The following is a 15,431-nucleotide window of genomic DNA, read 5'->3' as shown; positions in this document are numbered from 1 at the left end:
TGTGCACCTGAATTACCCTATGAGAACAGGTTAAATTAGGCAGGTTACCACCATTCTCATGCTTGGAGTTCTTGCCAGATACTCAGCCAACATGCCTGAAATACTGTGCTGTTGTAAATTACTCTGAGATAGTTGGAGTATTTTCCATTACTGAGCACAACCCCAGCTTTGAAATAAATATTTATTGTGCCAAATTTTGTGCCAAATGCAAAGCATTGAATTTGTACTTTGAACAGTTGCATGTATGTTTAAGCATAACTAACAGCTGAAAAAACACAAGAGGGGATTAACAGAACAACTGAAGTTCCACAAATGTCTAAACTGCTTAGAGGTTAATATTAGAGTGAATATTTTCAGGTATTTATTCATTATTGTTTTAGCTTGGTTGAGAGGTGTTTTTGAAGGGAGGAGAGCAGAGGGAGACAAGAGTGGAAGGGGAAGGCTAAATTGACTTGCTTCAGTCATTACTCTTAACTCAGGAATATGTACATATACACATTATCAGCATTTGGCATGATCACAGGCACATGAAGTTCTTTAGTTCCTTTAAGCTTTGAACCTAGCTATCAGTACTTAATTGCTTCTGTTTATACTGTACTGGTTTAGGCACAGGTTTTAATCTTTTAATCCATTTGAGAAATTATTTTCACCAGCTGTTAACTTTTTCAAAGACTTCACAGTTTTGATATCTTTTGGTAAAACACAGAAAAGCCAGTGTCTTACTGTGTCAGTATGTAGGTAATTACTGTAAATTGCTTAGCAGCTTTTTTATCTTAAAGTATATTTTCATACATACATACATACATACACATATAACACTATTTTCTAAGTGCAAAGTTCATGTCAAGAATACTAGAATAGTTTTATATTGGGGAATGGAATGTTGCCTTAGAGAATAAAATAGGCATTTATCCATGTGCTTTGGGTGGTGTAGAAATGTAATTTTTGTGTCAGAGCAAGGGACCATTTTTAATGAGATATAACACAGCAGGTAATGTGATGAGGAGTGGCTTTGTCATGGGTATTCCACAAGGGAAAGCCAAGACTGGTTTTGTTTCCATGTCTTTCCAGGTGTTGCAAAAATGAAGCAGCTGCTTGTGCAGACTGGGATAATGTCAACAAAAATCCTGAGAAGACTGAAAAAATAGGAACTACTGTCACTAAGGGATGTGACAAAACTATCTTGAGTTTAAAGAGCTGCATCTTCCATAAGGAGATACCACAGGTATTTTGGCAGTGTTGGTTGTTCAGACTTAATGTTACAAGGCAGCTGTGTAAAGCATGCTCAGAGATAGTCATGAAGAAACCAAAGAACCCTCTGAGCCTGATGCTTGTTATGACTTTCAAAGACTCCTTGTGTGTGAGGACAAATATTTGTCTAACTATTTATCCATTTACTTTGTATAAGATTAGAGCAGTTTGGGTAAAGCACTGCTGGGAGTGGATGACCTGGATTAAATTGATTCATTAACCATTCCCTTTACCTGGCCCAGTAAAATGTGTCTCCCTTATGGCAGACAGCTTGCGTTTATTTCAGCCTGCAAAAGAGAAGGCTTCGGGGTGACCTAATTGCAGCCTTCCAGCACCTGAAGGAAACTTTTAGGAAAGATGGGGCAAAACTATTTATGTAATGACAGTGCAGGAGAAAACAGTATCAAAGTGACAAAAGGCATATTTTAGATTAGATTTCATAGCTTAGATTTCAAGAATTTCATAGATTTCATAGATTAGATTTCAAGAATTCCATACTGTGAGGGTGAAAAGGAGCTGAAACAGGTTGCCCAGAGAAATTGTGGATGTCTCATCTGTGGAAGTAGTAAAGGCCAGAGTGGATGGGGCTTTGAGCGAGCTGATCTAGTCGAACGTGTCTCTGTCCACGCCATGAAACTAGATGATTTTCAAGGTCCCCTTCCGACCCAAACCATTCTGTGACTTTACGATTTTCTGTGAGTGTAAAATCCGCGCAGCGCGGATGCTGGCAGGGGCGGGTGGCGGCAGTGACCTACCCGGCTGCAGGGCGGCCGCAGCGAGCCCGGCGGGTGTGCCGGCACTCAGCCCGGCCGGGGATCGCCGCCAGCCCGGGGAAGGCGGCGCTGCGGGAAGGGCAATGTGACCCGCGGCGGGCGGGGCTCGGCCCGGGCCGCGCCCCTTCCGGCGGCCGCTGCCGGAACCGCGGAGCGGAGGGGGCGGACGAGCCCGGGACACCGCCTCGCCTTGCGCTGCTGCTGCCGGTCCCTCCCGCCCCGTCCTGTCTCGTCCCCTCATGGCGCTGGAGCGGACGGGCACCGGCCCCTCCCGCCGCCCACTCCGGCCTCCCCCGCCCCCGTCTCCTCTTGGTTCGCCGCTCCCGGCGGGCATGTGAGCGGGGCCGTGAGCGCAGGTAACGGCGGGGAGAGGCGGGAGGGAGCCCAGCCGGCCCCGCGGGGGCGGGGGGAGGCGGCGCTACTTCCCCGCGGAGCGCTCGGCGCAGGGCCCTCGGTGAGAGCGAGCGGGCCGGGGGCGCGGGGCTCCGGGCCCAAAGGTGGTTTCTCCGTAGTGGGAAACCTGTGCTGCTTTGGTCTGAGAGGGCCGAGGTTAAAAGCTCCAAATCGGGCTGTTTGCGGGGCTCTCCCACCGAGCGGGGTTATCCAGGTACACTGTGCTGGCTCTGCCCGTGCTCCGGAGCCGCTGTGCCCCGTACTGGGGTGCGTGTGGTTAACCGGGGAGATAAATGGTTTGCCTTCGGTTTGGTCCAGGGTTGAGTTATCCCAGGTTGAGTCTTGTGCAGTATGGTTCCAGAGCACCTCCAGAACTTCAGAGCCCTGGTACATCATTCTGACGTGGAAAAAGTAGTCGTAGCTTTGCATTGTAGTTCATTGTAGTCTTAAGCTGACGTGGGGAGGTTTAGATTGGACTTTACAGCGAATTTCTTCATAGGCAGGGTGATGAGATGTGGAGTGGTTGACCAGGGAGGTACCTGGTGGAGTCACTGTCCTCAGAGCTGTGTAAGAAAAGACTGGACATGGCACTTAGTGCCAAGGTCTGTTGACATAGTGGTGGTCGGGTTATGGGTGTGACTCCATCTGACATGCCTTTTCCAGCCTAGTTGATTCTGTGATTCAGAGTGAAGATTTTTGTTCATTCATACACTGTGAAGATATTGCCTGGATCTAAGTCCTTTGTCCATGTTTTTCCCCAATCTTTTTCAAGCAGTCACGTTTCTCTATTTCACTACAATGTCTTTAACATTGTTTGTTCTGAAAACGTGATAAATGTAAATCACTGTGGTTCTATCTTAAAGCCTTTTATGTGCCTTGTATACAGTTAGGGTTTTTCCCCCCGGAAGGTAACAGCTTCATCCATAGAAAATTATTCCATAGGTTTTGTTGGTATCATTGTATTTAGAATTCAGTGTCACATTAGTTCTGCTTTTGTTGAAGTACTTCATTCTGATGATAAAATCCTGGTGACAAGAAAGCAGGTTATATCGGGTTGTCAGTCCTGTCAAAAGAGTAGCTGTGACTAATGTATAGATTGGACTTTACCTTCCTGGATTATCTTAAATTAGAAACTGCCCATATAAAATACCAAAGGTGGAATTTCAGTGACCTTGTGCTGGTTATTCCTCCCACAAGAGTGGAACTCTTGTATAGCAAAGATGAGGCAAGTCTTATCTTTAGTGTATTTTGATAGCTTTCCCTAAAAACAGTCAATGCAGTATCAGTTGCAAAGCACTGCCTGTAGTTTGTATTCAGTTAATGAATAACACTGTTATAGTGAAGATACTTTTTAGCTTTATGGGGAAGTGCTTTAATTAAACGTCAAGTTTTTTTAGAATAATTACAAATAGCACATGCAAAGAAAAGGTTTTAATGTGGATTTTTTTTGTTTCCTCCTAGTTTCATAAGATGAAGTGCTTGTTGCTTTTGCTTTATAAATAGAAATCTGCTGTAAAGTATTAATTTTCCCCACAGTTTATCTAAACCTTTTAAAATAGAGAGCTGTAGGATAGTTAATGTATGTTTTGCTTTCTGAGCATGTGATAGTGCCTCTAACATTATATATATATGCATATATATAACATAAATATGATTTTAGCTTGCCTATGTGTAATATGTAAATAATTATGTGTATAAGTTTAGGCAGTCTTTAACTTTGGCAGAGCTGGAAAACTGTATCCTGTATTGGGGTAAATGTGCAGTACAAAATTGAGCATATTGTTTCATGAACAGTGTGTACAGAATCTGTAGGTACTGTGTGCATCCATCTTGGCCTTTTAAAGGTGCACATGACTGAGGTTTGAACTCTTTTATCCTGATACTCTGTTGTGTCTGTCCTTCAGTATTCTCTCTGTACCTCTGTTTAAAAGATATGTTTGTGAGTGGAAGGAACATGACTGAGGAAGGCTTGCATTTAATAATTAGGTGTATTTGGGGGGGTATATTTAGTAATCTAAGATCATTTTTGTGTTCATACTCCCCACTGCCCCAGCATTCTGTGTCTCCAAAGGAGGGCTGCAAAGGTGGTGAAGGGGGTAGAGGGGAAGATGTATAAGGAGCAGCTGAGGCCACTTGGTCTGTTCAGCCTGAAGAAAAGGGGACTGAGGGCAGACCTCATCAGGGTCTGCAGCTTCCTGATGAGGGGAAGCAGAGGGGTAGGCACTGGTCTCTTCTCTCTGGTGACCAGTGACAGGATCCAAGGGACTGGCCTGAAGCTGTGTCAGGGAAGGTTTGGGTTGGATATTACAAAAATGATCCTTGCTCAGAGGGTGGTTGGCACTGGAACAGCTCCCCAGGGCACTGGGCACTGGTGACAGCACCAGCCTGACAGAGTTTAAACCTGTGTGTGTTCAGGCACAGGGTGGGTTTCTTGGGGCTGTCCTGTGCAGGGCCAGGAGCTGGACTTGATGATCCTTGTGGGTTCCTTTCAACTCAGCATATTCTGTGATTCTATATAAACATCCTCTGAAAACTGACCATATCAAAGCTAATAATTAAAACTTGATAGTAGTTATTTTGCAATAAAAGTGCCTTAGCACTTTAGTTACAGAATGAAACTGAAAGAATTAGGAAAGTATTTCAGTTCAACTTTAATATGGTACCTTCCAAAGAATAACTTAGATCACAGGTTAGTTTCTTTGATTTGTGAAGTGAAAAACAAAAGGATGAAATAACTATGGCTTCAGGCAAGCTGTATCTAAGGAAGATCAAATCTAAAATCACACTGATTTGTTATTCAAAACATTCTGAAATTCAAATATTCAAAATATTCTGAAACAAAATCCTCTTCCTTTTAAAGCATACATTGGACATGGTCTTGTGTGTCATGCATGAAAATTAAATTGTCTTGAAATAATGGACATAATATTTGTGCCAAATTCTTAGCATGCCAATTAATGCTATTTTTGATATCTGTTTTAGAAACCTAACTTCCAAATACTTAAGAAGTGAATGCCTCTGGATTTCTGAACAAAATTGGTATGTATAATGAGCTGTCTACAGGCTCATCACCAAACATTTGGATTTCTGTTTTGTTAGGGAATGTTTGTTTGGATTTCTGTTTTGTTAGGGAATGTTTGTTTCATGTAGTTTAATGCTGTGGAAGGGAAAGGAACACATAATAGCCAACATGAGACATAATAGTCAATGTGTATTTGTTAAAGCAATTTGTTGATTCAACCTCCTTCTCTTCCCTGACAAGCTTTATGACTAGAAGGGCATTAAATAGGTGCTTAATTCCAATGTTAGAAACATAAAACTTAAGCAGAATTGACAGTAAAATACCATAGAACAGTTCAAAAGAATGGCTGTACCTGGAGTATTATTGTCTTGTCAAAGCAGGCTTCTGTTCAAAAATCTTCCATCATGTCTGAATCTTTGGCTGTTTAATGTTATTGATCTGGCTCAAAAGACAGAGAAATAATCAGTAACATTGGGCAGGGAAGGATTGCCAGTGTGTAACCTTGATTGAATGTTTTCAGGAAACATTTCTAAAAAAAGAGATGTTTTTTAATAGGAGTAAATGGAAGATATTACACCCAGGCAGGAGTAATTTGCTATACAAGTGCAGGAGGTTATACCAATAGAGAAGTTGAAAATGACTCAACAGTAGGTGACTGCAGAAAAAGGGCTAAAAAACCCACCTGATTTGGATGTTTCTTAAAAAGAAATACAGTCTACCACTTATTGCAGAAGTGATAATAACTCAAGCTGAAGTACTATATACAGCTTTGGAAATTGCACTTGAAAAAAGCTTTTGGGAAAGGACCCAGAGGGTGGCACAGCAGGAGACACCTGCAGGGTAATGTTGATATGGGGATTCAAAGATAAAGGGACTTGTATCTTTTTCCAGCAGTGGGATTTGGTAGTAAAAGTGAAGATGATCGGATAATGAGAGTTCCTAATGGCATCAAAGCATGGCTGCCACGTTTGTGAAGTTTCCTTTACAAGAATTTTGTGGGAGAAGCTTGGCTGAATTACCTATAATGAGGAGCAGCAGTGAATTATGTAGTAGATGGCAGAGGGTTGAAGTAAATGGCCTGTTAAGGTCATTTTTTCTTGCTTAATGACATCATCCTGATCATAGCTGAAAAGAGCAGGTTTTAAAAAAGATTCTTGAATTTAAATAATGTAGTGTATGTTTAGATTGTTTCTTGTAAGTCTTTTATTAACTCTAGAGGGCTTGTTGCCAAGTAAGCAAAGTTGGAACAATGCACCATGTCTGCCTTTTCCAGCTCTTATTATTGCTTCCATACAATGTACAGCTTGTGGAAGTGATACTAATTTTCTTTGGCTGGTAGCTCCCATATTCTTATTTATGCTTACCTGCTTTTAAATGTAAAATATTACTTCTTCTCATTACACCACTTTTAATGTTTCTGAATATTCAGAGAGGTCACTTGCTGCAATAAATGTAACATCTTTGGAGCACTGTGTTTGTGCTGCTTTTGAGAGAAAATGACTTCTGAGCAAAGAGGCAAAGAAGTGTTATCCTGTGTTTTAGATCAGAGAGTCTGTATCTTGCTAGCATTTATGATACATTTGGTTACATCTTGAAAATAAGCAAAAAAACTTTGTGGCTAATCTGGATTTGTTTATCTCCCACAGTTTTTTTTTTTTCACATTCTGAGTTTCTCCATCAATCCCTGTCTGATAACCTTCAAACCCAGCCCCTTTGTGATCTGTCATTGCACTGTTGCACACAGAGTTATGACTCATGACACCAGCAGATCCACAGGCAATTCATTAAGGAATGGCTCTTGGAAGCATGGTGGATGTTGTAGTTTCTGTGAGCAGGAGAGTCTCAGCCCTTCTTTACTTCTCTGAAGTAAAGCAGAAGCAGGAAACTAAGACGCCTCCATGACACTGCTGGTCTTGAGTGGATGAAGTGTTCTATGTGTTAAAATCAGCTGTGAACTTGATTAGAGAACCTTTGCAGCACTGCACAACTGCCAGCTTTCTTTAACTCCTACATTTTCTGGCTCTTCTCTGTTTATAACCTAGTAGTGGCCCTGGCTGCTGGAATGCAACAGCTTTGGCATGTCCCAAGGCAGAAACATGAGAGGCGTTATTTATTCCAGAAACTGCTCATTTCATGGCATTTTCTCATGCCCGTAGATAATTTTTCTTGATTATATTTATAAGCATGCATTAATTCTTCTTTTAGTAAGTCTTAGGGTTAGAATTAAAGTCCTGATTTCCTAAAGTGTAAAACTTCCAGTGCCTGGTACTGCTTTGACCTTCCACATGTCAGTTCTGCACATGCAAATGACATCTGCTGTATACAGAGGGAACCAGATCTCTTCAGAGGGAAACTGGGTCCACCATGACTGTGTGACATGTGTCTGCAACTGTAGACATCTGAATAAACCTTAGGTGGAAACAAGGCAGTCCAGCCAAAGTAACAATGGGCTGGTTGTGTCTGTGAGGACAAATAAATTTGATGGGAAGAGCTAGCAGTAATTTATCTGAATGTATGTAATTTAAGTGGTTGAGATTTGAGTTGTTTACAAGGTTAACAAAGTGGTTCACAGGGCACTTCAGCATATTTGGGATATGGGGGAAAGTAGAAATACTAGTTTTGAAGTGTAGCAACCTTTTAAAGTCTAAATTCATAAAATTACCTGTGAGCACACAAGGTTCTTCATTCTTCTGTGATCTAATTTTTCCTCTGCTGCAAAGAAAAGCAGCCTGTGCTTTTCCCTTGTTTCTGGAATGCAGTGGGTGGAAGTGTCAGGATGGGACTAACTGATGCTCTTTTCCTCTGTCAGTGTAGGTGAAGATATGCAAGCCAAGGAGAGAGGAAAAGAAAAAAAAAGTGGCTTTGCCAATATGGAGAGTTCTCTTTTAGTCAAAAGCTACACTAGTAAAATAAATCCCATTAATAATGGCATAGCTAAAGTAGCAACTATTGAAAAAACTGGTAAAGTATAAAGCTTAGCAAAACCAGCCCCTCCTCCCCCAGGTGATGCTGTACTACTGTCACATTTTGCACCAGCTGGAGTTGGAAGAGCATTCTTAGCTCGATTACCTGAACAGAGTGCCTTACACCTGCTACAACAGATGGTGCAGAGAACAGCCGCAAAATCTTATGTCTTTTCCTTGCATTAAAAAACTTCATCAAGGGACTGAAAATCTTGTTTGAATTTCAAACCAGGATGATATTTTATGCATTTGAAGTGGCTGGGTTTGGTCTGTCTCACACACTGATGAATTGTCTTTCTTGGTTTTATTTGTTAGGTGGTTTTGTGTCATGCAAGAATCTAGTTTATTTTTAAAAGTTTATAGAAAGTGAAAGCACTTTCTTGTAGATCATTTACTTAGCTTCTCCTACAAAATAAGATGTTAAAATTTCTGTGCAAGGATTAAGGGAAGTGGATTTGAGAATTTTGAGCTGTGGCTCATGCAGCATTTTGAGTATTGCTATGTTGAGTGCTTATTGTTTTCCTTTACTTTTTCACAGCCTAACTGGATGCAAGTAAAAGGATCTGTGCTCAGTTTTAATGCTAACCTACCAGTAGCTCTCTGTTAGGTTTTCCTAGAGGTACAGCAAATTAATCAAAGTTGAAAGCATAAAAGTACAGGGAAAAGCAGTATTGAAAGGTACTTCATACAAGTATGGGAAACTGTGTAAAATAATTTAACAAAGGACTTATTTCTTGCCAAATTTTCCTGTTAAAGAGTAATTGCATGTGCATGCATGTGAGGTTTGTTTGTATTATGAAAATGGCTATATGATTAAACACCCTTCTAATACTCCCTTTCATTTTTCTAGGGAGTTTATATGGAAGAAATGCTGCTGCAACTGTTCTCAAACTCTGTTACAGGCTGATTTCAATGTAAGTCATTTTTTGGTCGGTATCATGGTGTGCCAGACACAGATTTGCATACTCAATGAAAAGAAAAATAAATTACATATTTGTAAAATGTCCCTGAAGTTTCTCAAAGAATTTTTGTTTGGGTTTCAGTTTTTATATACCAGGTCAGAAACTCTTCCTTCTCTGTGTTCAGACTTGTTAGTTACTCATCCTTAGTGCAAGCTTATACATGCTTCAGATTGCCTTATTTTTGTTAATCACTCCTTGCAGAAGCCACTTGCAGGAGAACCAGTCACATGAGCTGTTGAGGATTTTCCTATACAGCACCTTTTTCTTCCAGCTTAATCCTAATGTGATTATTTTGCTCATGTTTCAGTGTTGCATCATTTTCTGTTGAGTATCAGAAGTTGTACTCCTCGTTGATCAATGTGACAGTGTTCAGCAGTTTACGAGATGAGCCAAACTCGTGGGAAGTATGACTTCTGTATTGGTCTGGTGTTGGCTATGAGTTCCAGCATTTTCATTGGAGGAAGTTTCATCCTGAAAAAGAAAGGTCTCCTCCGGTTAGCCAGGAAAGGCTCCATGAGAGCAGGTAAATACATCTTTTAATACATTGCTGATGTTTAGCTTTTGCTGTTTAACAGAAGGTTGCTTCTGTTCATTAGTTCATCAAACTAATGATGTTGTTTTGACTTTCTTGGGTTTTTGTTACGTGTGTATGAAACCTAAAACAGAGCTGATGTGTTTTTTCTCTGGTGTCAGATACCCTCAACTCTGTGTGTGACACATGCTATTTAATGCATATGTAATGCCCTCTGGGGACACTTGTCAAAGGATTCCTTTGTATGTCAGTTAAGTCTAAATTGTACTTGCAAATTGCAAGCAGCACTCTTAACTACGTCTGTGCTCCTGAATGAGTGAATTTAAGAGAGTTTCAACCATGTTTGGGCGTCAGAAGATTGTTTTAGAAAACTAAAGTCACGTGTAGTAACTGATGAGTAGTGCACCTCAGGGGTTCATACTGGAAGCAATGCTATTAAATATCCTCATCAGTGATACAGACAGTGGCATTGACTGAATGTGCTGGCAGCAGGGTCATGGACCACACTGAGCTGAGGGGCGCAGTTGATGCTCTAGAGTGAAGGAAGTGGCATCCAGAGGGACCTGGATGGGCTTGGGGAGTGGTCTGTGCAAACCTCAGGAGGCTCAACAAGAGCCAGAGCAAGGTGCTGCCCCTGGGTCAGGCCAAGCTCCAGTATCAACGCAGGCTGGGGGATGGACAGATGGAGAGCAGCCCTGGCCAGAAGGGCTTGGACATGCTGGCACATGATAGGCTGGATGTGACCCAGCAATGTGCAGTCACAGCCCAGAAAGCCAAATGTGTCCAAATCAAGTGTGACCAGCAGGGCAAGGGAAGGGATTCTCCCCCTCTGTTCTGCTCTGCTCTGGTGAGAGCCCACCTGCAGTGCTGCATCCAGCTCCAGGATCCCCAGCGTGGGAAGGACATGGACCTGTTGGAGCAAGTCCAGAGAAGGGCCATGAGAATGACCAAAGGGACAGAAAACTTCTGAGGATAGGCTGACAGAGCTGGGATTGTTAAACTTAGAGAAGAAAAGGGTCTTGGGACCCCTTATAGCACCTTCCAGAACCTAAAGGGGGACAGAGAGATGAGATTTGGTTTTGGGTTTGTTTTTGGTTTGGTTTTGACCAGGGTCTGTATTGACACAACGAGGGGCAGTGGTTTTAAATTGAAAGAAGATAAATTTAGGTAGGATAGTTGCAGCATCCTCAGATGATTCAGAAGGTTGACTCTGAATATTTTTATTCAGTACCTGTCATCTTTGCTTCTAAAAGATGGTTGATCTTGAGATACATAATTCATGCACCCTGGTTTGGAATGAGAAAATGTGATGCTTGCACATGTAATCAACCACATATAAACCATGTACAATTTCTGCAGAGCAGCAGTCTTAGTAAAGAGACACATAACTTGGCTTTTCATGTAATTTCAGTAATTTGAAAGAACCCTGTTTCTCAGGGTAATGCAGTAATCATCAGTGCCATTTCTAACACTAAAGAAATAAAATAACTGGTTGTAGGAGGCACAGGTACATCAGAAACTGAAGATGCTTTGATTTCAACCCTTTTACCTAGAGAGCCTAGGTACCAAAAGGCTGCTCATGTTTTTACGGGGATGAGTTGCAAAAATTATTTTAAGTCATGGCAGTGTTATAAGTGACAGGGTGTCAATGTTTTTAGTGGACTAGACAATGTTCTTTCAATTTTAGGTCAAGGAGGTCATGCATACCTTAAGGAATGGCTGTGGTGGGCTGGACTTCTTTCAAGTAAGTATCAAAAATTATTCATCTAAGTGTCAAAAATGCAATCTGCATTATATAATTTTAATAAATAACTATGCCACAGATGGCAGCATGGTTACAAAAAAGGGAAAGAGATTGTGTTTCTGCAATACATGGAAATGTCACCTTGTGATTCGATGGATGCAGTTCAGATTTTAATGTAACTTCTCTTACATCAGAAGCTCTTCCTTTAATGTAACTGCCCTCTTTGTGCAGTGGAGCTAGGCAGACATTGGTTTTGTCTTTGCTGCCCATATGCATTCTGGTTTTTATCTTAGCAGAGAAGTGCATAGATATATAGGATTTTTTGAAGGGAAGCATATTTTGGGATTATGCCTGTCTTAATTTTTTTCATTGCTTGAACTGTCAACTTACTGTCTGTATTCAGGTAACTGGCTTACTGTATGTGCTGTGCTATATCTGCTATTGCAGATTTCTCCATGCAGAACTTCATGAGTCAAGCTGGCAGGCTGGGGGGAGCTACAGCACGGACACTAAAATAAAACACCTTCTGATTTGATAAAATTAATTTTAATACCTGTTGTATGTAGTTCCACAGCCTGCTTTTAAAATCTAATAGTGGTGGTCAGGAGCAGGGGTGTGTTCTGCTAGTACTGTTAGCTGAATGCTGTCATTAGAATTTTGCATTGTTCCCTTGCTGCATGTTTGTGTCTACATGAACACTGTGGACACTTGCCCTGATCAGAGGTTTGTTACATGAGGCAGCCTAACTCCTGGGTTTTGATTGCTGTTCCTCTGCAGTGGGAGCTGGCGAAGTAGCGAACTTTGCTGCCTACGCTTTTGCACCAGCTACATTAGTGACTCCTCTGGGAGCTCTCAGTGTTCTTGTAAGGTAAGAAACACCAACAGAAAGCAGGGTGACTTGAGACAGAAAAGTAAAATATTTCTTTAGAAATATGTCACTGAACTATGCTGTAATAAATGCATTCTTCACAATAGAGTGCTCATAAACATCAGGAATAACTTTTAAGTTTCTCCAAATATGTAGTGGCTATGATACAGAAGGGTTCCAGCAATGCATCTACATGTCCATCTCCAGAAAAAGCTATTGTCTTCTGCATTTCAAAAACATAGTGATCACAGCAGAGCAGTATTTTCATTCCTAAGTAAAGATTTTTGACTTAGTAAAATTATTTTTGCAAGTTCTCAGACATCACATTTTTTTGGCAGGCAACATAAAAAAGGGGTTCTGGGCAGAGATGCCAAATACTAACAGGTAGTTCTGTTCACAGCAAGTATCTCAAGATAGAAAATAGCTATTTTTAAGCTGCAGGTTGTATATGTGTGACTTGTACAGTCAAAAGTGACTTGTATACAGTCAAAACAACCTGTAACTTGATGAGCAAATTAATATTACTAATCCCATGTTTGTTGATGCCTTTTTTATTTCTTAGTGCCATTCTGTCATCCTTCTTTTTAAATGAAAAACTTAATTTACATGGAAAAATAGGATGTTTGTTAAGTATACTGGGATCAACTGTGATGGTAATTCATGCTCCACAAGAGGAAGAAGTAGAAACTTTGGATGAAATGTCCCACAAACTAGGTGATCCAGGTAAGAAAAATACTGGCTTGAGCTGTACACAGCCCATCATTTCTTCATTTTATAGTTTCATTACTGCTACTTTCAAGTTCCAGGAAGATGGCCTGTGTCTGCTTCATGTAGACAAGTCCAAATAAAGTAGAGATTTGAATTCTGTAACATAATTCCATAGGGAGCTTTGCATGATGGCAAGATGAACTTGTCTGGCCTTGAATAAAGTGCCTTGATGGCAACCACTGATGTGATGGTTTAAACAAATGCAGCAGCACAGGTGGATAAACAAAATTTCTATAAATTTTGATTGAAGTGTGTCATCTCTAAGCCCAACTTTGAGCTGTCCTTAAAGTGAAAAGGTAGGTGTTGTGGTGCCTTCTGAGAAGTCTTACAGATGAGCTGCTACGTGGAAGATGAGGCACTCACAAATGCACATGTGCAAAATACTATTTATACAAAGGCAATTCTCATCTTAAACATGAGGAAATAACACAGAGATTAAAAAGTTGTTCTTAAGGAATGACCTAATTGTTGGAAATCTGCTGATGAATACAGCCACCTGCCAAAATGTATCATTGCCTAAAAAAGACTCAGTTCAGACTCAGCCTGTGTCCAGTGGCATCTACACCTCAGAGTTTGGGTGTAAGGCAGTTTAGCAATCTCATCCTGTAGTAGTCTTGCCAATAGACTGGTAATACATCAAGCCTGAGCTACAGCCTTTGCTTTGGCTTGCTCACTTTGAAATCATTTAAACTGTGATGCTGGAGGAATAATGAGAAACATCCTGAACTCCTCTGTTTAAGCTGAGTTGGTCCCATTGTTAATGAGTGTTTTCCCTGCACCTCTAAGATAAATATTTCTGATAAATAGAGTCCATAAGTAACAACTGTGTCCATTAGTGTCTATAAATAACAAGATTTTTTTTTCCTCCAACCACAGGTTTTGTGGTGTTCGCAACGCTCGTTGTCATTGTGTCTTTAATTCTAATATGTGTGGTGGGACCTCGCCATGGACAGACCAACATTCTTGTGTACATAACAATTTGCTCTGTAATTGGAGCCTTATCAGTCTCCTGTGTCAAAGGTCTGGGCATTGCTATAAAGGAACTTTTTGCAGGAAAACCAGTGCTGAAGCATCCGTTGTCTTGGATTCTGCTGCTAAGCCTTACTGTCTGTGTGAGCACGCAGATCAACTATTTGAACAGGGCTCTGGATATATTCAACACTTCAATAGTGACTCCAATATATTATGTAATCTTCACAACATCTGTTTTAACTTGTTCTGCCATCCTCTTCAAGGAATGGCAAGACATGGCGGCTGATGACATTATTGGCACCTTCAGTGGCTTCCTGACTATAATTGTGGGGATCTTTTTATTGCATGCCTTCAAAGATGTTAACTTCACCCTAGCAAACCTGCCCCTCTCTCTGCGGAAGGATGATAAAGCAGCCAATGGCACTTTGCTGAGCACATATGACAGCTTTAATGATGATGAAGAAAGTTCTGCCTGCCTAGGTGAAATGCAATCCACTGAGAGTCTCTCAGCCAGAAGAAATGGAAGCCTGTCAGCCTTCTGAAAATATCTACGTGTTACTTAAGAAAAGAACAATTCTGTAACCCTGGATTTTTTTTTTTCCTGCTGTGAAACGTCTGAGCTTGTCTGGAAAGTCATGTACTTTTTAACAGTATGTGTAGACAATCGTTGATTTTTGAGTTTGATTCATTTGGATAAAGAACACTGAAATATTTTTTATTTGCCTTACTTTTACTTTAAAAAGTACTAAAATGACCTCAGACCACAATTGGTTTTGTTGCTTAAGTTATGTGTAAATACTTTCATTTCATTCTTCTGTTTTTAAGATGTATTGCACTAATTACAGTTTTATCAAAAATAAATGGCTTTATTTCTGCATTGGTGGTAAAAAGGTTGCAGCAAACCTGAATCCTTTGTACTCGTGCCCTGACTGACCATGGAGTAACCATAGTGAAACAGGAGCTGCAGCAACTACTCCTGTCCCAGTTTGTAAAAGAGAAAAGGGAAGGCTACAACCAAGCACAACCAATCCTTTGAAAATACTGGTTAGGTAAACCTGTATGCAAAACTTGCTGGATTTACATCAAAAATCCCCAACTTTACCAAACCAGAGTGACAGGCTGGCAGAAACAGGAAGGCAGGAGCTTGTGTTCTGAGTGGATAGGTGAGATGGTAGCTCCTGCT

The 15,431-nt window shown here is 40.9% G+C and overlaps 1 protein-coding gene across 1 annotated transcript; it reads left to right on the top strand.

The window, feature by feature from the left end:
* Window positions 1-2,122: 2,122 nt before the first annotated feature.
* On the top strand, window positions 2,123-15,125 carry NIPA2 (NIPA magnesium transporter 2). Its single transcript, XM_071418256.1, has 8 exons — window positions 2,123-2,380; window positions 5,400-5,456; window positions 9,253-9,316; window positions 9,672-9,887; window positions 11,584-11,640; window positions 12,418-12,508; window positions 13,071-13,231; window positions 14,153-15,125. The coding sequence occupies exons 4-8, from the start codon at window positions 9,749-9,751 to the stop codon at window positions 14,788-14,790; spliced, it is 1,086 nt and encodes a 361-aa protein (XP_071274357.1). The 5' UTR covers window positions 2,123-2,380; window positions 5,400-5,456; window positions 9,253-9,316; window positions 9,672-9,748; the 3' UTR covers window positions 14,791-15,125.
* Window positions 15,126-15,431: the final 306 nt, after the last annotated feature.

This window comes from Agelaius tricolor, unplaced genomic scaffold (assembly GCF_023055355.1).
Source record: "Agelaius tricolor isolate 1412-34295 unplaced genomic scaffold, bAgeTri1.0.p SCAF_79, whole genome shotgun sequence".
NCBI lineage: Eukaryota > Metazoa > Chordata > Aves > Passeriformes > Icteridae > Agelaius > Agelaius tricolor.
Note: the sequence above shows the minus strand (reverse complement) of the source record. Positions and strands in the feature narration are given on the sequence as shown.